General features: G+C 43.4%; 4 protein-coding genes and 1 long non-coding RNA gene across 15 annotated transcripts in view; 2 read left to right on the top strand and 3 right to left on the bottom strand.

Annotated features, from left to right (window-relative positions):
- Positions 1-445, bottom strand: part of MAST2 (microtubule associated serine/threonine kinase 2) — a 219421-nt gene extending 218976 nt beyond the window's left edge. For 2 of the 4 annotated variants that reach the window (XM_086902241.1, XM_086902240.1), the window contains exon 1: positions 228-445. The gene's annotated coding sequence lies outside the window, so the exon portion shown is untranslated. The remainder of the gene's footprint in view (positions 1-227) is intronic. The other 2 variants (XM_086902242.1, XM_086902238.1) reach the window with 2 other exon arrangements.
- On the top strand, positions 429-7525 carry IPP (intracisternal A particle-promoted polypeptide). Its single transcript, XM_023932206.2, has 8 exons — positions 429-809; positions 893-1324; positions 1660-1815; positions 2485-2652; positions 3424-3561; positions 3878-4000; positions 4679-4899; positions 5743-7525. The coding sequence occupies exons 1-8, from the start codon at positions 506-508 to the stop codon at positions 5965-5967; spliced, it is 1767 nt and encodes a 588-aa protein (XP_023787974.2). The 5' UTR covers positions 429-505; the 3' UTR covers positions 5968-7525.
- LOC147651716 (uncharacterized) lies at positions 5666-8094 on the bottom strand. Its single transcript, XR_015290472.1, has 2 exons — positions 7909-8094; positions 5666-5961 (listed from the first exon to the last, which is right to left on the bottom strand). It is a non-coding gene; the product is annotated as an uncharacterized LOC147651716 (long non-coding RNA).
- Positions 8095-8142: 48 nt separating this feature from the next.
- On the bottom strand, positions 8143-12259 carry TMEM69 (transmembrane protein 69). Its single transcript, XM_023932497.2, has 3 exons — positions 11696-12259; positions 11148-11210; positions 8143-10562 (listed from the first exon to the last, which is right to left on the bottom strand). The coding sequence occupies exons 2-3, from the start codon at positions 11190-11192 to the stop codon at positions 9864-9866; spliced, it is 744 nt and encodes a 247-aa protein (XP_023788265.1). The 5' UTR covers positions 11193-11210; positions 11696-12259; the 3' UTR covers positions 8143-9863.
- A 203-nt stretch (positions 12260-12462) lies between these two features.
- The window catches only part of GPBP1L1 (GC-rich promoter binding protein 1 like 1), a 31982-nt gene continuing 23446 nt past the window's right edge, over positions 12463-20998 (top strand). The window contains exons 1-3 of one of the 8 annotated variants that reach the window (XM_086902221.1): positions 14226-15951; positions 16062-16113; positions 16554-16688. The gene's annotated coding sequence lies outside the window, so the exon portion shown is untranslated. Of the gene's footprint in view, positions 12539-12741; positions 12884-12911; positions 13225-14225; positions 15952-16061; positions 16114-16553; positions 16689-20756; positions 20934-20998 lie in introns of those variants that run through there. The other 7 variants (XM_086902224.1, XM_086902225.1, XM_086902218.1 and 4 more) reach the window with 7 other exon arrangements.

Raw genomic sequence — 20998 nt, 5'->3', positions numbered from 1 at the left:
GAAATGGCCTTAAGCTAAAATAGGTGAGATTCAGATTAGATGTTAGAAAACACTTTTCACTCTTCGGGTGGTCAGGCAGTGGAATAGTTTGTCCAGAGAAGTGGTGGAGTCACCATCCCTGGAGGTGCTTAAGAGGCATCTGGGTAATGTGGTTTAGCAGTTTAGGGCTTACAGGGGCAGTGCTGGGTGGACCGTTGGAATAAATAATCTTAAAGGTCTTTTCCAACCTTGATGATTCCGTGGGGCCTCACGGGGCCAGGTGGCCAAGCAGTCGCATAGACATAGGAGTGCACAGAGGTACCAGAACCAGTGGCATCCTGAGGGCAGGGTGCTTGGCACACACGGAGCCCTCAGCCCGCCCCGTCACGGTGCCCGCCCGCTCCGGGCAGAGCCGCCTCAGCGCGGAGCGCGCCCCCAACCCCCTCGCGCACGCGCGCGGGCGGGCGGAGCGGGGCGCGTGCGCGGCGCGAGGCCGGCGCCGCGGGGTGCCGGTGCCGCAGCAGCAATGGCGGCGAGTGCGGGGACGGGCAAGGGTGGCTCTGGCTCCGGCTCCAGCTCCAGTTCCGAGCGGCACGCCCGCCTCCTCCTGGCCCAGATCAATCGACTGCGCGCCGGGCACAGCTTCTGCGACGTGCGGCTGGAGGTGGGCCCGGAGGCGTTCTCCGTGCACCGCCTGGTGCTGGCGGCCAGCAGCCCCTACTTCGCGGCGCTGTTCGCGGGAGGCATGAAGGAGTCCGGGCGGGACGTGGTGCGGATCGCGGGCGTGGAGGCGGACACCTTCCACACGCTGCTCGACTTCATCTACACAGGTGAGGGCTGGCGAGGGGGCGAGGGGCGGGTGCCCGGCGGCCGCAGGCTGGAGCGGGGCCCCGCTGTGGTTTGGTGCCCGCAGGGGTGGTGAGCATCGCGGAGCACAACGTACAGGAGCTCATCGTCGCCGCGGACATGCTGCAGCTCACCGAGGTGGTGGAGCTGTGCTGCGAGTTCCTCAAGGGCCAGATCGACCCGCTGAACTGCATCGGCCTCTTCCAGTTCTCCGAGCAGATCGCCTGTCACGACCTGATGGAGTTCACCGAGAGCTACATCCACGCGCATTTCCTGGAGGTGCAGAGCGGGGAGGAGTTCCTGGCGCTCACCAAGGAGCAGCTCGTGAAGATCCTGCGGAGCGAGGACCTCAGCATCGAGGACGAGTACCAGGTTTTCACAGCAGCGATGCAGTGGATTCTGAAGGATTTGGGGAAAAGAAAGAAGTATGTGGTAGAAGTACTGGAGCCCGTTCGATTCCCTCTGCTACCAGCCCAAAGGCTGTTAAAATACATAGAAAGTAAGTGAAAGAAAGAATGTCATGTGCATGTATGTGAGCAAACCATGTATTGTTCAGAGTTACTGAGCTTTAATGGACTATTTTTTACACTAAAAGCACGATGAATAAAAATATTTATAGCAAACAAGTTATATTTTTCTAAAAATAAGCACAGCTTACTTTATAAACGTGCTTTTGAAAATGCCTTATAAAAGTAAGCAACATTGATTTGTCTGCTGTTTTAGAAGAAGTTAGTAATATTTGTACAACTGAATTGCTTACAGTTTGTTACTTTTCACTGTGCTTTTTTTAAATTCTGCTCATTTTATTCTTATTCTCTTATGTTATTCTTGAAGGTATTCCAGATTTCAGTCTCCGGGTGGCCCTGCAAACTCTGTTGAAAGAATATTGTGAAGTCTCTAAATCTCCCAAAGAGAGCAAGGTCAGCAGTTTTCTGCAGGCTTCTAAAGGTCGTCCCCGGAGGAAAGCCAGGAAGTACCTTTATGCAGTAGGTTAGAATGTGGCTGTTTGAACCTTATAAAACAAATTGATTAGTATCTCAGAATGCAGTACTGAAGGAGATACTCGAGGATTTTTTTTTAAATCAAAATATATAGAGTAAAACATTTCATCATGGCTGAGATACCATGTTAGTTGTTTTGATTAGAATTGCATAGGACTCCAGCATTCACATGTCTTGTCATTGGCATTCAAAACCTAGATGTGCTTTTCAAAAATTGCCTTGAGTGGAAAGCTGCAAATCAGCATAGGATTTACCCAGGGTTCACTGCTGGAATGGTGTATGCAAATTTACTGCACGTTCCGCTCTGGTGGCTGAAGTTTTCTCTGTGCAGGATACTTTGGTTCATATGATGGGATACTTGAAATTACAAGTTTTCAGCAAAGCTGCAGCTTTATATTGGAAGGGAAGATGTTTATTTCACCCTACAGGCTGTAGCACCAGCTTAGAGAGCAAAGGCTATTGGCTGAACCTTGTATTTTACTGAAAACATGAAGTCAACCGTTCTTCCTTGTATGATGGAGAAACAAAGATACTTGGAAAAATCCAATTCCTTCTAAAAGCATCTGATGGCTGTTACTGTAATATTTTTAATGGTTTAGATACAGGAGCAGAAGGATGAACAGGAAGCTCTTACTTGGCCTTTCCACTTACTTTCCAGGTGGGTACACCCGACTGCAAGGAGGACGCTGGAGTGACAGCAGAGCCCTCAGCTGTGTGGAGCGATTTGACACCTTCAGCCACTACTGGACCACAGTGTCCTCTCTCCACCAGGCCCGGAGTGGGCTGGGGGTAGCTGTGGTGGGAGGAATGGTCTATGCCATTGGAGGTAACAGCTGAAATAAGCTTGCTTTCTTACCTGAATGCTAGAGAACTCATGTATGGAGACTTTCATAATTATTCTTCTTTTAAGTGGTTCTGAGGATAATACAATTTTTAGGTGTAATAACAAAGGAATTTGGGTTCCTTTATTCTCTATTGTCACTGCTCTGTGAATGCCTGTTAGGGATCCTGTGCAGGCCAGTTTTTACTAAGCTACTCTCCCCTCATGTTGTAGCTACTCAGTCTATGATATAGATATGTGCAGATATACTCAGTGAAGTTGGCTATTCTGTGGGCTTTGTGTACCACCATTAATAGAATTTCTTTTCTCATAGTCTAGCAGAAGCCCATAGCGTAAAAGGCAGTGGCACAGGACAGACCACTTGTGCACTGCCTGCCTGGAAAGGCTCATTATGTCTGTTTGCACAAGGATGTGATGAGTGGCTCTACCAGCCCATCATGAAAGAATGCATATGTAGACTGTTTTTAACACTGCAGAGCACATTCTTTGGTCTTGAAAACACAGTCAGTTGTGCTGAGGAGTAAAACCTGCAGCACTGTGGTTGCTTACGTCTCTGAAATTTTCAGTAACATTTCATGGAACTATTGATGAATTCAGTTCCGGGAATAAATGAAGCCTTTGATACATTGGCCATTTGGCCAAAAGATGTATCTTGTATTCAAATGTTGCCTGTCCTGGAAAAAGTTGAAGAATGTTTCCATTTCTGTAGTGCAAAGCATTGCATTTCCCCTGACTCTTCTTGCTTTTATTATGCAGGTGAAGACAACTCAATGATTTTTGACTGTACTGAATGTTATGATCCTGTCACTAAGCAATGGACAACTGTGGCTTCTATGAACCATCCCCGTTGTGCACTGGGAGTGTGCACATGCTATGGTGCTATCTATGCTTTGGGTAGGTTGTGGGGTTTTTCTAGGTGAAGTTAAAGATGTTAATTCATAGGACTTGTAAATTGATTTGATCTTAAATATTACATCTTGGTGATGCAAATTTGAAAACTTAAGTTTTGAAAAACAACTGTGTCCATAAGTATTGACATACATACTAAATCTCTGTGGAATATTGTTTAGTTATAACTTATTTCCATTGTAGACTGACTGTGTGCCGATTTCAGAAATTGTCCTGGAACAGTCCGCTGTATGTCTAAAAATGCAGCTAATGCACAGCTTCATGCCATTAAATTCCTTCCTATGTTTGCTGTTATTTGCAGGAGGCTGGATTGGAGCAGAGATTGGCAACACAATTGAAAGATTTGATCCTGAAGAGAATAGTTGGGATGTGGTAGGAAGCATGGCTAAGCCCCGTTATTGCTTTGGGTGTTGTGAAATGCAAGGTGAATATTGTTAAGTTTATATCCCTAAATAGTTCCAACAGCCATTGGATTTGGAAGCTTTATGTCTCAGTCATGAATTCTTACTTTTGTCTTGTACTGAGCTGTCAGTCACACATGCTTGTTCCTCACTTGTTTGTTGTGTTAATACTCTATTTTTAATTCTGCAGAATTCAAAGACTATAAAGTTCTCTCTTGTCTTCTGCCTTTTATCTCATGAGAAGTTTTTACATGTCTGCCAGTATGGTTATGCAGCTAGTCTTTTAGCAGTTGATTGTTCTTTCTGATACTGCTTTTATTTATCTTCCATGTTTGGGTTTGCATGTTTTTCTTTGTGACAATCTGAAGACTTGCTACAGGTTATTTTAAGACAGACATTTCGAAATACTTGATCAGTTAATATGCTTACAGAGTATTTGATCCTGGCCGGGTCAGGAGCCTTCTGAATTCCTTCCCCTGCACATTAATTTTTCTAGAAGCTTTCTTCAGAGCTTCTAGTGCTCAAGCCCCAAGCTGCTCATAAAAAATCTTTACGTATTATACTACTGTGCAAAAGGAGGATTTTCTGTCATTCTTTAACCCACTTAATATCAGGCTGAAACATTACATGTCAAACTGTGTTGTGACAGTAATTTCCTGTCTGTATTATGAAGATTAAATGAGGAGACTCTGTTTCTGCAGGTTTGATTTATGTCATTGGTGGTATCAGCAGTGAAGGAGCAGAGCTGCGTTCTGTTGAAGTCTACGACCCCATCTCTAAACGTTGGTCTGAGCTCGCTCCAATGGGCACCAGAAGAGCCTATCTTGGTGTAGCTGCTCTCAACGATTGTATCTATGCTGTGGGAGGCTGGAACGAATCCCAGGACGCACTTTCTAGTGTAGAAAGATACTCATTCGAAGAGGTATGGCAGAGCCCCTTCTTTTCATAAATGTAGATTGCATCAGCTTTGTGTGAGATGCTATAGAGGTAGCCTGCTTCCTTCCTTTAAGAAGAAAAAGCTAGAAATTCCATTTCCTTTTCACTACTGGCTGGGTATCTTGGGTGAAACAAAGCTTTGGTGATCTCAGGGTCTGTCCTAAGTAGTTGTTATGGTTTAACTATGCACAGATATACTGTAGTTTGGTAAATACTTCTTAGGGTTAAGATGAGAGGATCAATTCCCTCTCTGCAACAGAAAGCTCAATAATCTGAATAGAGAGAAAAAATTCATTGAAAATGTCAGAGTTACCTTTTATTGCAAAATTTGAGGATCTTCTTCTGCGTCAAAATGTAGCGGTGTTTCAGCATGACTAGAAGATTTAAAAAATTTCCAGACTCTTACTGTTCATGTTTTTATGATGCTCTTTGGAAGAGTAGCTACTCCTAAAAGCAGAACATAATCCGATGTGCCATCTGTTTTGCTTTTCAAATTGAATCTAGTTTTCCTGTTTCCCCCACCTCAAACTGTACCATGCTCTATTTTAGAGACTGACTGCATCTTGCAGTGACTGAAGAAAGGGAGGGGTGTTGTATGCAGACAGTATGGGATCTGCTTTTTAGAGATTAACACAATTTGGAACCCTTGTGAAAGTGTTGTCATTTCTGTCTTGGTAATCCTCTGGATACTGTACCCATACCACATGTAAGCCTGTGAAGTGTATGCATAGTGTTCTTTGTATGTTTCAGTCTTTAAGCTTTAAAAGTTACTTTATAAGAATCAGGGCTTGCCCTAAAGCTATTTCTTGATCTTTCACCTTTTTGTTAGGAAAAGTGGGTTGAAGTTGCATCAATGAAGATCCCAAGAGCTGGTGTCTGTGTCGTGGCTGTGAATGGACTTCTCTATGCCTCAGGAGGCCGAGCTCCCAGTCCTGATTTTGCTGCTCCAGTAACCTCTGACTCTGTTGAAGTTTATAATCCTCACATGGACAGCTGGACTGAAATTGCCAACATGATCACCAGCCGCTGTGAAGGAGGTGTAGCTGTGCTGTAAAACACAAAGAAGAAAACTCATTCAAGGAATGAGTAAATTATGTCTCCTCAGATTTCCTGTTTCATTAGCCAGAAACCTCTTTTAACACAGGAGCTTCAGTGGAGAATTAGATCAGAGGGATTTTCCTGAGGAGAAGGAAAAGCCCTTCAAAGTAAATTGGCTTATCCAATGTCTGTCTCAGGAAGTATTCTGTTAAGAGTAGGAATGCCTCTTATAACTGGATTGAGCTCACTGAAATAAATGGTGACTTTGCCCTGTAAAAATCTGAAGACATAATTCCAACACGTTAGAGACATTAATCAGGTTGTTACTGAGCTGGCACTTAGGCCAGACTTCCAATCTGGAAGTGGGTTACTGTCAACAGCAAGGAATTACCTGCTGGTAAGATCAGATTGGGTGATTTGGATGGCATTAGTTCATTTTCTGGCAGAAAACAAGGAAGAGAAGATAACAGACAGGAAAGACTTGATGCCTCTGTTCATGACCTTGATGCATTTAAGCCTCTTTTCTGTTGCTGGACATGGTGGGCATTAAATATGAATTAGATCTTTACTTTCTGGCCACTCCACAAATTTGAATGGTGAGTGGATGAGAATTTCCTATTCTGGAAGGTTGTCCTCACAGTTTTAATAATGCTGTTCCCCTTCCACGCTGGCTTTTCTTCTCAGTGGTGTCAGTGATGCCAGTAGAGCTCCTTTTTGTGTAAGCTCTGGTGAATTTTAAATGCAAGTGCTATTAATTAGATTGGCTGTTCTTTTTAGGACTGGTCTTGGTATAAAAACACAGTGAAAAGCTTTTGCCCCGATATTTTTTTTCCCCACAATCAAATGTGTTTTTACCCTGTGTGACACATGCTGAGACTTGGCATTGAATACTTGCTGTTCTACAAGGCACACTTCTTCACCTTCACTACATCTTGTATCCTGCCTCATCCAAATTTAAGCAAATGGAGCTTTTTGTGAAAGAATTAGCTGCATTTAGCATTAAAGTGATGATATCAGTCGCTCTTAAGGAGTTTGTATTTAGCTAGATATACTTAGTAAAACAATACTACAAAGAATTTGGAGTTATTTCTAGATTAATTTAATTAATGTATTTGAAGTTGCTTTTTGCACACTGTGGGTGCATTTTCAGCACAGCTGTGGATGATTTGGATGGAGTCTGAAGTGAGGCCACTTGAGTTTTGATAGACAGTGTTATTCTGGAACACAAAACCACAACTGGAATGTCACAAAACAGGAAGCTTGGCACTGTGTAGACAAGGGAACATTCATGTTGTTTAGGTCAATATCCCCTCTGTAAAATTACCAAATTAATACACGAATAAATACTCCAAGGTGAATGTTGCAGGTACCTTAATAATCTAGGTCCTAAAATCTAACATAGAGTTGGGCTAAAACATGCTAGATGATGGAGAGTTTCTCTGATTGTTCCATAACCTTGTGTGTGCTTTTACTTCAAGGAATTTCTTACATGACTGAATTAACGGTTTGATTTTTTTCAAGTATAAGCTTGTGTTTAAACTGTTTTTCATAATAAAATGTGTTTTCCGAACTGACTGGAACGCTCTTGAATAGGTTGCTTTAATAACTTAGTAAGCTGTATTACTGTCACTTTCATATAATAGATCATTTTTTCTTTCTATTGGAAATTGTCTTTCCCAGTAGAACACTAGGGAAAGATTTGTTATAAATTGTGACTGTGTGAAGTAACACACTTCTGCAGTAAAATACTCGTATTTCTCTTCTCAGTGTAAAATCACTCAAACTTCTTGAGAGTCTGTCTTGCCAGCTCTATTCAGCCCTCTGTGGGATAAAATTACAGGTAATATTTCTTAGTCTTTCTTCTTTATATTTCAGGATTTCTCTTGGAACTGTTTGAGAAACAGTACCTTAGCTGTATTTTATTATTGGAATCTACAGTTTTACTTTTGATCCCTACCTGTAAACTTCCTGGTTTAATGGAGCTTGAGGGAGTCTGCAGTTGTCTCAGTTGTCTGAAGTTACCTTCTCCGGGTTTTGTAACAGATTCTGTCATGTTTGAATGAAACTCTGAAGCTGCTTGATTATGGTCTCTGCTCCTCAGCACCTCTTTTACCTAATCAAAAGACAGGACTCTTCTCTGAACCTGTCTGAAAAGATGCCATGTCTAAGAAAGAAGGAATAGAAAAAAACATTTTCATTCACAAACTCAATTTTATTTCCTTTATGTCCAGAAAGCTCTGAAATATATTGTTTAACATGATACTTTCATAGTACAACAAAGAGCAATTGATAATTGCTCATAATTTCTTATATAATATATTGTTTAACATACGAATGTTAACAGATTACAAAAGTAAAGCTGATGTACACAGCTGCTGTTTCAGCAACAGCATACAAGATAGTTCCATCTCCAGGACAGGCAGGTTTCTTAAACATCTGTTCTTTGCAGAATGAACAAGCAACAAATTTTAAGGGACAACATGTGCTTTATTTGGTGTAGAACAACAATGAAGAATACTGCTTTAGCAGAACTATGAGGATTATCTGTTCCTAAGACCAAGTGTGGATGTCATTTTCAACTTTCTTCCTGCATCTTATACTGTACTTAAATACTTCTGATAAAAAGCTTACAAGAAATATGCTGACATTCCATTTCCTAGGTTTCTTGAGGTAGCTGACACAAAAAAAGAAAATCCATGTGACTTAGGTTGTATCTTCCACAGTTCCACTAAATGATGTGCTAGGAAGAATTAAGTACACAGAGCATGTGCTTCTGCAGTGGTTTCAGTAATAGACCCATCATGGAAGGTTTGAAGGCTACAAGTCCATTGGTACCTGTCCATATATATGGATTTTTAGGAAGGAGAAGACAAGCTACTTTAAGTCCCATTATCTGATCCCTTAATGCCAGCACTTGAGTCCTTGTGTCATAGCATAAGTTAACAGTCCTTTAATTTAGGAGTGTGGCAGATATTTATGGCTGTGTTGCACGCAGCTTTTTTTGCCAGGCAGCCCTAAATCCAACCAAAACCTAGGAACAGGTGGCCCAAACCGCCTCTATAATTTCAGTAAGCCTGAGCAGGAATTTGACCTTCCATCTCCTGTGACAACTTGGCAGGGATACAGAGCTCCCACTTCAGCTTTTCCCCACTCCAGCACAGCAGCTCAATAACACATTTCAGGTGAGTGCTGGCTTTGGCTTGCCACTGCAAACAAAGCTCACCTGGTCCTTTCTTACCTGACACCGCACTAAGCGCTCCCTCACACAGCATCCCTGGAAGTGTCCAGGCTGAATGGGGCTTTGAGCAACCTGATCTAGGGGAAGGTGTCCCTGTATACAGCAGGGGATTGGAACGAGATGATCTTTAAGGCCCCTTTTGACCCAAACCATTCTGTGATTTTCAGCACCTTCTCTGAAAGCAGGAGTCTTGTTCCACATCAGCAACTGAGTAGAATGTGCTTTTTCATATGTCTCTGCTACTTCTTTAAACACCAAACTAGAACTGCTTTCACCATGTTACTGTTGTTTTCCCCACCTCAGAACATGATCACACATTACAGTCAAACCACATGCTTTAATAATTCAGCACAGAGCAATTCATACCCTTGTAATTTTTAATCTCCATTCTAAATTCCTAGAGCAGCAACATCTCATTCAGGAGTCGCTCCTTGTTCTACAGATAAGGACAGATTGATTTTTGCCTTGGAAGTAATTGCAATTTACAACCTTTCCCTCCTGAACTAGCTTCAAAATCAGTTGGAAAATCATTTTGCTTCAAGAATAAGCATCTTGATCCCTGCCATCATACAACTTCTAAGCACAAGTCAGTCTTTATTTCTCCTGGTACTCCATACAAATACTTTATTGGCAAATAATAGCTTTTCCTTACTGATTTATTAATTTGTGTTCTGCTATATTTTTCTGTCATCACTTTGGTTCCCTTCTAAGAAAACTTTCAGTGCTACAGTGGCCAACAGGGATGATATCATCACCACTGTTCCTGCTACCCTCAGTACTTTAAACCACCTGGGGTAAGTAGGAAGAAGGGAAATGTCATAATGCAGTGCTATCCCTAAGGCCAGCATGAGCATTACTGCTCCCTGAGCGACATCTTTGAAAAGCAAAGCTTGGCAGGCAAGCAGAGGAGGAACTGTGCTGTTAGCCAGGTTCAGCCAGTCTGGCTTGGCTGGGCTGTTTTCTGGGAGAGTAAACCCCCACCTCATTCCCCCTAGGAATGACGCTGTTGCAGCTCCATAGGCAACCTGAGCAAAGGCCAGCTGTGGCCAGTAGGTCCCCTGAAGGGCCATGGTCAGTGGCACGGCCACAAAGGGAATGAGCCCTCCAAGGCTTAAGTAAAGAGCTGGCTTGGGAGAATCCTTCAGTGATTCCAGTTTCTTTTGTGATTCTGCCTCAGATTCTGCAGGGGTTTTCTTCTTGAAGACGGGGACAGAGGTGTGGAAAGCCTGGACCTTTGTTGTGTAAACCAATGCAGGTTGGAGTCTCTGAGATGTTGAGAGAGGATGCGTTTCTCTCCACAGCCGGAGTGCCAAGGAAGACCAAGTTGTCTTCTTCCCATAGAGCAGCAGACTGGGACCAGTTAACTTCTGCAGCTGCAAGCACAAAACTTGTTCTGAGCACTGCACAGTGCAGGCTTAGAGATCTGCAGGTAACTAAACTACCTACTGAATATTGTACCAAGTAGTTTTCCAGGTCAGGTCATACCACAGCTGTCCTTGCTTTTGAATTTCAAGTGGTTTGAACTGAACTAATGAAGGCACCCAATGCAGCTGATAAAGAGCAACTGGGGTCTCCAGAGTGCACAATCAAAGCTTACTCAGTGCCCACCTATCCCTCCCCACACACATGCCTTCTCTAGGCACTTTTAAGATATATCAGCCCTTTTCAGAGTAAAAGATAAAATACTTTCTTATAGAAGCAGGATAAGGTCACCCCAGAAACCAGCTACTGTCCCCTCACCACTCCATCAAGAAATGATAGGAAAAAAAGACTGAGACAATAAAATAAAATAAAGTAAACAGCTTTGCTTAAAAGTGCTGTAGAAATGATGAACTATTCCAGAAAAGTTGAGTGATAAACTCCAGCTTGGAAGCCACCTTTTTTTTCAAAGCTACAGTCCTATCTTTTGGTATTTTACTTTTAAATAAAATCAGGAAAAAAAGCCTTCAGTAACTTACATTGAAAGGTGTGTTGAAGCAGCATCGTTGTATGAGAGGAAACATATTTGTTTTGTCAATGCCCTAAAACAGAAAAAAATCAGCAGAAGGTCTGAAACCAATGAATCATTGAGTTCATCAGTGATGAACTGAACATCTGAACAGGTCAGATGCTCAAAGTTCAGTCACAGTCAACATTTTCCAAATACAAGAGTCTTACAGGTATATATTTAAAGAGATATGTGAATATATATTAGATATGTATTCAATCAGTACTTGCCCACTGCAGACTACTTAGTTTCAAGCAGCTTTATGAACTGAAATCCTAAAGTTTATAAAATTCCAAACTGTTGCAAGAACAATTTCTAGTTAAAGAACTGAGTATCAGGGAACAGGTGATGGCTTCCCGTTTATGGATCATCTCTTCTTCAAGGGATATACGGCTACACAAAGCTTATAAAGGAACAATTCCTCACAGGCGGAAAAAGCGATCATTAATTAAAAAAAGGAGTGGAAAAGCAATCCCATCCAAGCTTCAAATAAGCTCCCTGCCGGGGTACGACACTCACCGGGGGAAAGTGGGCGGCTCGCCCTGGATTTGACTCCTCAGTTCCCGGTCCTGCTGCGCCGGGAGATACAGACGGCTCCGTACAGCCAAACTCCCCTGAGGGAGGGCGAAGGGAGCGGAGAATATTCCAGAGGGAGAAGGGGCCGCTCTGCCCACCGGGCAGGACTCACCGGGTGCTACCCCGGACCCACACGCTGTAGCGCCTTCCGGTGCCCCCATAAGCACTCCGACGGCGCCCGGTACTAAGCGCTACCGGTCCGGGCAGGAACCGGGGTGGCCCATCGTGTTCCGCCGCGCCGGGGGAAAGGCCCCCCGAGCCGATACCGGGGGCAGCAGCTCCGGTCACTCTCAGCCCGAGGGCCGCGGTCGCTCTGGCAGAGGAGCGACACGCTCCTCTCCTGCCCGCGGGTCAGAACCTCTCCTGGGGAGCAGTGCGGCCTGCAGAAAGCACTGCTTTCTGTCTTCCGGCATCACCTCATCGAGCAAGCCTTTCACAGGCGGACTACAAATCCCAACCGGCCCTGCGGCTCGCCGCCCGCCTATCTGCACGGCGGAGATGGCGGGTAGTCTTCTGGGACGCGTAGTCTGCGGCTGCATCCGACAGGCGGTGACGAGGGCGGTGCGAGCCGCCGCCTCTGATTGGTGGGGCGGGAGGCTCGAGGACCGGGGCGGGGGCAGGGAAGGGGAGCTGGGGGGGGCGTGTTCCTTCCGCGTGCTCGGCCCCGCCCCGCGCGCGCACGGGCCCCGCCCCCTCCGGCCCCCGGCCGGGCAGGGCTGGGCGGCCATTTTGGGCAGAGCTTTGTTATGGTTGTGGGGCCGCCGGAGCCGCGCCAGGGCCCGCCCGGTGAGTGCGGCCCCCGCGCCGCCCCCGCAGCTCTTCCCGCACCCCCCGCGCCTTCACCCGGCCCCTGCCACCCCCAGGCCCGCCCCGCGGCCCCCCGCGGCACCGCGGGGCTCGGTGCGGCCCGGGAGCGGCCTCCCGCCAGGCCGACCCCCCCCACCCCCCCCCCCCGCGCTCGGTCCCGCGGCCGCGGCGGCTCCGTGGGGGGGCAGCGCGAGGTCCCCGCGGTCAGGGCCGGGCCGGGGCGGGCGGCGGGGACCGGGGCTCTGCGGTTTATTGTTTCCTGTTCAGCCGGGAAGTTCGTAGCGCTGACACTGCCGGGGCTGAGCTCCTGTCATGAGGCCGTCCGTGAGCGGGGCGGGGGGGGGGGCGGGCCGGGGCGGCGGGTTCGTCCCGGGGGCCGGGCAGGGGCGACCCCGTTGTAGGCTGGAAACGAAACCGGGCGGCCTGGCCGTTTCCCTTCGGCTCTTCCCGGGCCGCGCTTCCCGGCTGCCCCCGGCGGGAAGGGGCGGTCGGCGCCCGGCAGTGACACGTGTGCTGCGGGCAGCCGGGGCTCGGCTCGCTCTGCCCGCTGCCAGCGAGGCTGGGAAACTTGTCAGGTGCCGCTCGGTGTCTGCTCGGAGGAAAACAGCGCCTGGCCCTAGCGTGAGGCGGCTCTTTCCGGCTTGAAAGTTATTTCCGTGTGTCCGGTGTGTTCTATGCCCCCTTGGCCTAAGGTCTTGTGTGGTCTAACTTAAAGGGCTGGGTCTGGTCTTGATCAGAACGCGCCTAGCGTTCCAAGTATCCATTTAAGACTTTGAATTCAGTTCAGTTTAGTAACGAGCTGTTTTGGAACGATTTTAGAGCAGTCAGTGGGTGTCTGCACAAATTACGAGTTTTTTAAACAGCTTTAGAGGAACAGTAGCTATTTAAATTCTTCTAAGTAATGGTGGAATGGTTTAAGAGTGTTGCTTAAAGATCTTTTTATATTAACATGACCAGGTAGGTCAGCTTGCCTTTCCCCGCCCCCGAGCTGTGAGTGACACAAATGTTAGTAATGTTGATAATACTCTGAAACGTTGCAAGTGCCTGAGCAAAGTGTGGAAATAGCAAAGAGGGGGAATGGAGATAACAGCTGAGATAATTGGAGCACCATCAAAGCTGAGTTTACCGTAGAGTTGACATTGCTTCTATAAAAATGTTAGGTGGTTATGAAAAAAGCTTATGCAAATGTTACTTCATGAATGAATATGGCTGGTATTTCAGTGAAAGGTTCCCCGTGCTTATCCATTTGGAGACTGGTATTTCAAACTTCCAGTTTCTGACTCAGGAAGGAAACAGGTGTAGAGCAGTGGTAGGAACAAATAAAATTCCCAGATTTAAGAGGAGCAGCTTTTCCTCTCTCACTCTTTCACATAATTTCTGGAGGAAAATCCCATTAAGAAGAACTTATTAAAAGTTTTGTATTCAGAACAGAAAGGCTTCAGGTGATACTTCCTTATGGTGTTGGGGTTTTTTTACAGCAATTTGTAGGGAAGTGTGACAGCCCTCTGCATTTTATATTTATCTGGTTTATAGCCTTAATCCTATATGACACAGAAGTTTCCATTGCAGATATCATACGAGGACCTAAAGTGAAAATATGCAGGGAACAGATGGCATTTTAAAAAAACGCAAATCCTGTTTTTTCTGCAGTGTCTCAGAAATATGAGGAGCAGAATGCAGATGTGAAATACAACAAATCAAATGGAAGTGCATACTTTCCAAATGTTAGGAAAAATTCCTTACTTTGAGAATATTTACAGAGTATGATCACCTTGTCTCACGTATGTGACTGCTGCATGGTGTTTCTGAATCTTGACATTCCTGTTTTAAATTAGGAAATTAAGTCACTACAGAAAAAATAATATTCGCTAGCATTTTCATTAAATGGAAACAGTATTTCAGGAGTTGTGTGATCCTTATTTTAATACGGAAAAATGCTGTGGTTAGATCTGCTTATTTCTTCAGGAGTGTGGGGTGTCAGATAATGTAGTTCTTGCCTTTACAAAGTGAAGAAAAAGTATTGGCTCAGGAGTTAAAGTTACCTTTTTTTTTTCCAGTGTTACAAGTTGTTTGAAGTTAGTTGTGTAACTGCTGAATTGACTTAGCTGTGAAGTGTACTCCAGGGTGTGCTTTGTTTGTTTGTCTGTACGAAGAGATTGGAAAAGGGCTGACTCTGTTCAGTAGAGCTGAAGCTTTAAAGCACCTCTCTCCTGTGGAGTGCTGGCTGTGCTTGCATGGACACAGCTTTTCCTTACAGCTCCATAGAAACCAGGAGGTGACTGTTGCTCTAACTTATCCAGGGACAGGTCATACTTACTGGATTTTGCAGTTGATGAGGTAGTGTGTGTACCAGGAAGTTTGTCTGGGATTTTTAAGTTTTACATTAATTTATTTGTAGAGGCAGGAGTGGTTTAGTTTTGGTTCTGCAAAGTCAGCATTATAAGTAGACATTTTACTGTCACTTACGTAGTGACCAGGATGCCAACTAAATCATGTGTGGCTTTTGTTTCAGCAAGTGGAATTGAAGTCCATGTTCTCTTTGCTAGTCAGATTTGATGAAAAGCAGTGAAGTTGGCAGAAACGTGGTCCTGCTTAGAATACTTCATGAAAGCCAGGATGTTGTTTAACTTGTGTGCTGTAACTTTATAAGTTCCTGCGAAAATGTGCCAAACTTTAATGAGTTACTGTATGGTCAGAAGATAAACTTAGGGTTTTGAGAGTGGGTTTAGGTAGAGATTGATAGTGGCTAAGTGTCCACTGCCCTATACATGTATGTGCAAACACTGTGCAGCCCTAGAAGTTCTGGGTTAGGGCTGTGAGCGTGACAGTAAGCAGGGAGGGAAGCATTTTGGCATAATCGATCGTACATATTAGTGATCAGGATGTATCACTACAAACTGGAAATTCTTGATTAAAGTGTGCAACTCCTTCTCTAGCTGGTCCTCAAAAGTCAGGAGAAGAATTTTCACACTTTATACTACTTAGGCCTTTCTATAATTAAACAGCAAAGAGTTTTGCAAAGTGTTGGTGTATGCAGCTCTATAATATGACTAATCTGAAATAGTTGCACTTCCAAGGTCTGGCTTAACAAAAATGCTTTGAACCAGTGCAGCCAAACATAACTTGGGTTTTCTGCAATAAATGATGCTCAGAAAGAAATATTTTGCGGCATGTGACCTTGTGCCTCGGGGACTGTTGTACATTAGGGAGTTTGCCTGGAGCAACTGAAGTTCTGGGACTTACAGACATTCTAGCAAAACTGCCAATGTTGATTTGTTTTCTCCTTGAATCTTGTGATCATTTCCAGTTCAGTGTTTTGCATAGTTTTCTCCTCCACACTGGAAGGAAGATCACAGCTCTGTGGTGTGATGTTAGTGGCTCTTGATAAGAAAGTATGTGTATAATGTTGTCTAAATGTCCCTGGTTTTAAGAATTCCCTTTTTTCAATACAGGAAGAAATTAGAAATTTTAATTTAAATTTTATTTTTGGTGTCTCTTCTAGGTTCTGGATATCTGTGTGACCCCCTCCCCAAAGCGTATTTGAAACATACAGAGTATGTGGCAATGAGTGGCACTCTCTTGGAATTTTGTCATCTTCAGTTTGTGATGATCAATTAACTTGTAAATAAAGGATTGAGTCTGCTAGGGAGGTATATGGTATTATTCTGGGCACAGAAATTATTGGTGTTCACGAAGTTGCTGGTGAAGGTGTATGGTTAAGATTACAACAGGTTTCCAGCCTTTCAGCAGAGAGGAGTGTTTTGCCATTGTGTTTCAATGAGTCATCCATCATCAAGAGATTAATCAGGGTTCACGTGAGATGATCTGAAAAGACCTTTGATGTTAATCTTAAAAAAACTTAGCAAGGATCTCTCATCCTGAAAATATTGAATGTGTTATGATCTTGACTTAGTTTAGGAAAACTGTCTTTCCTCTACTCTGAGCTCCAGTTAAAAGTAGAGAAATGGGTTAATGATAACTTTATCATCTTCAGGTTGACTGTGCCTTCTGGAATGTATCCTACAGTATTTAGGAAGCTGAGAGCCCATGGGGCTGGGAAAAGTTCCAGAATGCTGAAGAGTTGAGGAGCATTTTTCCTCACAACATCTAGAAAAAAGGCAAGACCTGGGTATGTCCAAGGGAAGAATGTTCACATCAGGGAGTCCGTCCTGAGTCATGTACTTTTTGGTGGTTTCACTTCCCTATATTGCCGTAATGTTCTTAGTGAATACACAGATAATGTGATCCTGACAAATTCAATAAATGGTCTGAAAACAATAGCTTTGGATTCAGCCATTTTGGTGTAGATGGGTTCAAATTATTGTGTTTTGGTATATTGCCTACACAGACAAGTAGCAGCTGGCAGGGCAGCAGTTCTGTGGGGGAGTATGTGGGGGTTGTAATGGTTCCTAAATTATCATGACTCAGCAGCATCACTGTCATGAAAATTCGCTTGTCATACTGGAACATTTAGAAGCATTTTAAATAAGGCAATGAAGCAGTTTATCCGTTCTGCTGAGGAGTGGTAGATCTTCAGCAGGAACTGTTTTGTTCAGTTTGGGATAATGTGATACTTGGGAAAGTTACGGCTATGTAACAAGATTTGTCAAGAAAATAAAAAAGTCTGTGAAAGAGAGAAACCATAATCAAGGATTAGGGAAAAAAATGGATTGGTTAGCTCTACAATGGCTTTATATGTCATGTTTCATCGGACATAAGCAGGTGATACGTAGAGCAGCTTAAAAAAGTTACCTGCAGGTATAACTGGGAGGCTGCTCTGACATCCTGTCACTGCCTGTGAGCTGTCACACTTGGTACATGGGTCACATCAGTTTTTTCATCATTGATGCTTTGAACTTGAAAGCTTGATCTTTGCCAGTAAAATTTGACTGGTTGAGGGTGGTTTGTTTGTTTGTTTTTTAAAAAAGCATGACTATATTTGATCCCAGAATGTGATAGTAGATCCTGGTTTTGTTGCCAAAGAGTGCTGAGATACAGGGTGGTCTGTGAGACTTGCCCAGAGAAAAACAAAACACCACCTGCTAAAGTTGCCTTTCAGTGAGGGAATACTGAAGTTTTGGTCTGAAGAAAATACTTCTTAAAAGGTATCTGCAGGGAGAGTTTAGTTAGGTTTCCACATCCATCATGAATAAAACAAGCAGTTATGAGTTGAAATTGCAGCAGAATATGTTCAGGTAAGGCCTTAGATGCAGGGAGAGGCTTTCAAGCCATATGAATAACCAAAACAGATTGTAGGAATACACTTGAGAATGCTGATGTGCTAATCTGGTTTCATTTACAGCTTCCAAAAAAATACTCCAGTGGAGGTATGTATAGCTGCATAATGAATTCCAGTCTGCTGATAACAAACTCGTTTTTCTGATACTTCATGAGACATTTTAGGATTAGTTTTTGGATCTCTGCAGGCTGAAGATCACTGTACAAATTAGTGAAGGGGTGAGCATTGATTAGTTGATTTTCAAAGACATCTGATGGAAGAGGGTAGAACTAAATTCTTTTAAACCTCTGGAAAAGGGGTTTAGCTATGCAATATATGAAGATTTTTTTTTTCTCCCGCACAGATGTTTTGCTTGTATTCCTTAATTTATTGTAGGACACTAGGATAGAATAATGACAGTGTTTTAGTCATGGCCTGCACAGATTACCTGGAGAACAGCGCAATAATTTCTCTTCAAGATCTAAAGACAAAGCCCAAACCAGCTGGACAACATTTTGTCCATAACTCCTTGCTTTATTTTAACTCAGTTTAATGGACTAGATCATAGGAAGAACTCCAGGAAAACACTGTGAACATACTAAGAGGATATATGTCCCAGCTGCAACAAATAATTAGATCACAGGACTAGAGATCGCTTTTTCCCTTTCTTTTTCTTTTTTAAGCCAAGACCAAACTAGTGGGATATATATTATTTTTGTAATTTATTTTATATGTATAAGAGTTGTTTTAAACTGAATTTTGTTCAGTGACTTTTCTGCATTGATGTTTGTTAATACTTTCTCAATCAGAGAAAGTGCTGAAAATGTTGAACGGGTAAGATGAAAACCATTGCAGACAATATAAGCTTCACAAACTGTAATGCAGGTGTTGTACACATGCTGAAAAGTGCTGAGTGAACACGTCTTTGTCATGTCCTAGTTACAGACAAATAAATGTGGAGTTTGATCATATTGTCCTGGTCTTGATGTAAAAGGGTTTGGAAACAATCCAGATGGAGGGAGGGACAGAGGTATGAGCTGTCCCTCAGTCTTGGCAAGTTGTCTTTAGGGGAAGTACCTATAACTGGAATGCACCTCCCTTCCCAGTTTGTGCTATTGGTCTTGTAGGACCCAGGCAATGGTATTGAGGGGAAGAATTACTCCAGTACTGGTTAGAAGTGTCTCTTATTTCTGAATGTCTTCTGTTTTGTTGACTTTCAGTTCTCCTTCCTCTTTGCAAATGACATGCCTTCTACTTGCTTATCCTTCATCTGGAATGCAAATCTGTACTTCCCTCTACTTGATTTGTAGTCTCTCTTGTCTTGACACAAATATTTGATAAATAGTCTGGTTGCATTTGAGGCTCTTTTCCAAAGGAAATGTGTTTTTCTCCACTCCAAACTGAATATATTTAAATGTAAATGTGCTATAGTAGCAATAATAACCCTGGTAAAATACTGGTTTATAAAATACCCTTAGTGGGAAATACCCATCACGTAATTTTTTTGAAGGTACTGGAGAACTACTTCTTTAACTTCTGCCTAGGCTTCATCCACATTTCTGGAAGACAGGTAGGCAGGAGGTATGTAGCATACAGTGGGGATAAGCCAGTAATAACATATTTGCAATTCTTTCCTCATGATGGAGAACGTTATCCTGGTGTGTGCTACTGTGCAGCAGGAGTGACTTTGTTCCTAAGGGCTTTGGGCAGACTGCACAAATGGGCTCTTCATTGCCCTTTCACTCATTCTCTCATGAGGGTTTGGGGACAAGAGCAGTATCTTAAAGACATTTATGACAAGGTGCTGTGCTGTGTAAGCTTCTGGGCAGAACAGAGCCTTATCTTTACTTACTTGCAAAAGGTCTGTAGATCACAGTGCAGTACGAAATAGATGTTTGATTTTGTTCCTTAAAGAGCTAAAAAGACCTTTGGATTTGATTAAAATAGTAGAATACTTTCTCCAGATTTAAAATACTTTATTTAATAAAATGCTAAAGCTGTTTGAAAGTTCAGAGCATTGTTCACATGTAAAGGCTAATACTATTTAAAATATGTTTCTTTGGTTTGTATCAGTAGTGTCAGTAGATGCACGTGTTTAAGAGAGGTGTACAATCCCTGAAACCCTACTCCCTGCAGCAGGGTAGAACAGTAAACAGGTTTTAATATTTCAGGTAAATACCACAGTTCCCTAACATAAACAAGTACTAAAGACAGTTGAAGTGGCATTGGAGGAAAGTGGAATCTTAACAGGCACAGGAGAGGCATAAGGGAGGACTGCATTGCCTGTGGCTGCACAGTATGAAACACGTGGGAATAATTGGTGATACACATAATATGTAGAAAGTGTGCTCTCCTATTTTGTGCTTATGAGAAGTTGAGCCTTTTAGATTTTATGTGTTTTAAATGGCTTTATCTTTGGTATTCTTGTTGCTTTGAGGAGTAAACTCATGAAAACTCCTTGGAAGGGTTCATTTTTGATGTATCACACTTGCTGGCTGAGGTCCAGAGACTTATCATCTTACACAGGCTTCTGTATAGGTTCCCTTGATGCTCTCTTTTCCAAATTGTGCTTTGGGCTTTTGAGTTAAGTACAACTTGCTTCCAAGGACAAGTTTGCTGGCTTTTGTGTGATAGCCTTGCTTGCAGAAACTTGGATCAACAAAAGGGCAGGTATCATTCAATCAATAGCATTTCTAAAGGTGGTATTTTTGTCAGTGGAGTTTACTTGTTTGATGAAGAATCTTTCCCACAGTCCTAGAAGTTATTTTTTTCTATTACTTGGTTTTTACTCTTGTATGCCCTTGTACCTTTAATTGCTGTCACAAAGGAAAAAAAATCATCTCCTTACCTGCTGCACTCTAGATCTCAGTATGTATTCACGAGACCAGACTGCTCAGGCTTTGCTCAGTATGTGGTTTTGTGGGGGTATGTGTTTGTCCAGAAGTTTTGAAGGAGGTAAGACTGGGTCAGCATGACCTTGGAGAAGTGGAAAGTAACTATGTAAAGGGGCAGGTTGTTTGTGAAGCAGAGTTCTGTGAGATTCAGTGGAAGGACTGTCCATGGAGAAAAGGGGATTGGGACCCCTAGATGGGTCTGTATGGACCTCTCTTAACCTATTTTCAGTTCATTTGTCATCTGGTTTGCATAAATGGTCAGGTATGTAACCATTGGTATGATATTCCCCCACCTCTAGCCTGTTACTCTGGAAGAACTTTTGTATG

Source organism: Cyanistes caeruleus, chromosome 9 (genome assembly GCF_971803275.1).
Source record: "Cyanistes caeruleus chromosome 9, bCyaCae1.hap1.1, whole genome shotgun sequence".
Taxonomy (NCBI): domain Eukaryota; kingdom Metazoa; phylum Chordata; class Aves; order Passeriformes; family Paridae; genus Cyanistes; species Cyanistes caeruleus.
This window is presented reverse-complemented; position numbering and strand designations above follow the sequence as displayed.

Bases quoted from the DNA above. Each gene is read 5' to 3' on its own strand.
- IPP (XM_023932206.2), top strand. From the start codon at position 506: ATGGCGGCGAGTGCGGGGACGGGCAAGGGTGGCTCTGGCTCCGGCTCC. The intron at 1,816-2,484 runs GTTAGAATGTGG...CTTACTTTCCAG, and splicing joins GAAGTACCTTTATGCAGTAG to GTGGGTACACCCGACTGCAA. The intron at 4,900-5,742 runs GTATGGCAGAGC...CCTTTTTGTTAG, and splicing joins AAAGATACTCATTCGAAGAG to GAAAAGTGGGTTGAAGTTGC.
- TMEM69 (XM_023932497.2), bottom strand. From the start codon at position 11,192: ATGTTTCCTCTCATACAACGATGCTGCTTCAACACACCTTTCAAT. The intron at 10,563-11,147 runs GTAAGTTACTGA...TTGTGCTTGCAG, and splicing joins GCTTCAACACACCTTTCAAT to CTGCAGAAGTTAACTGGTCC.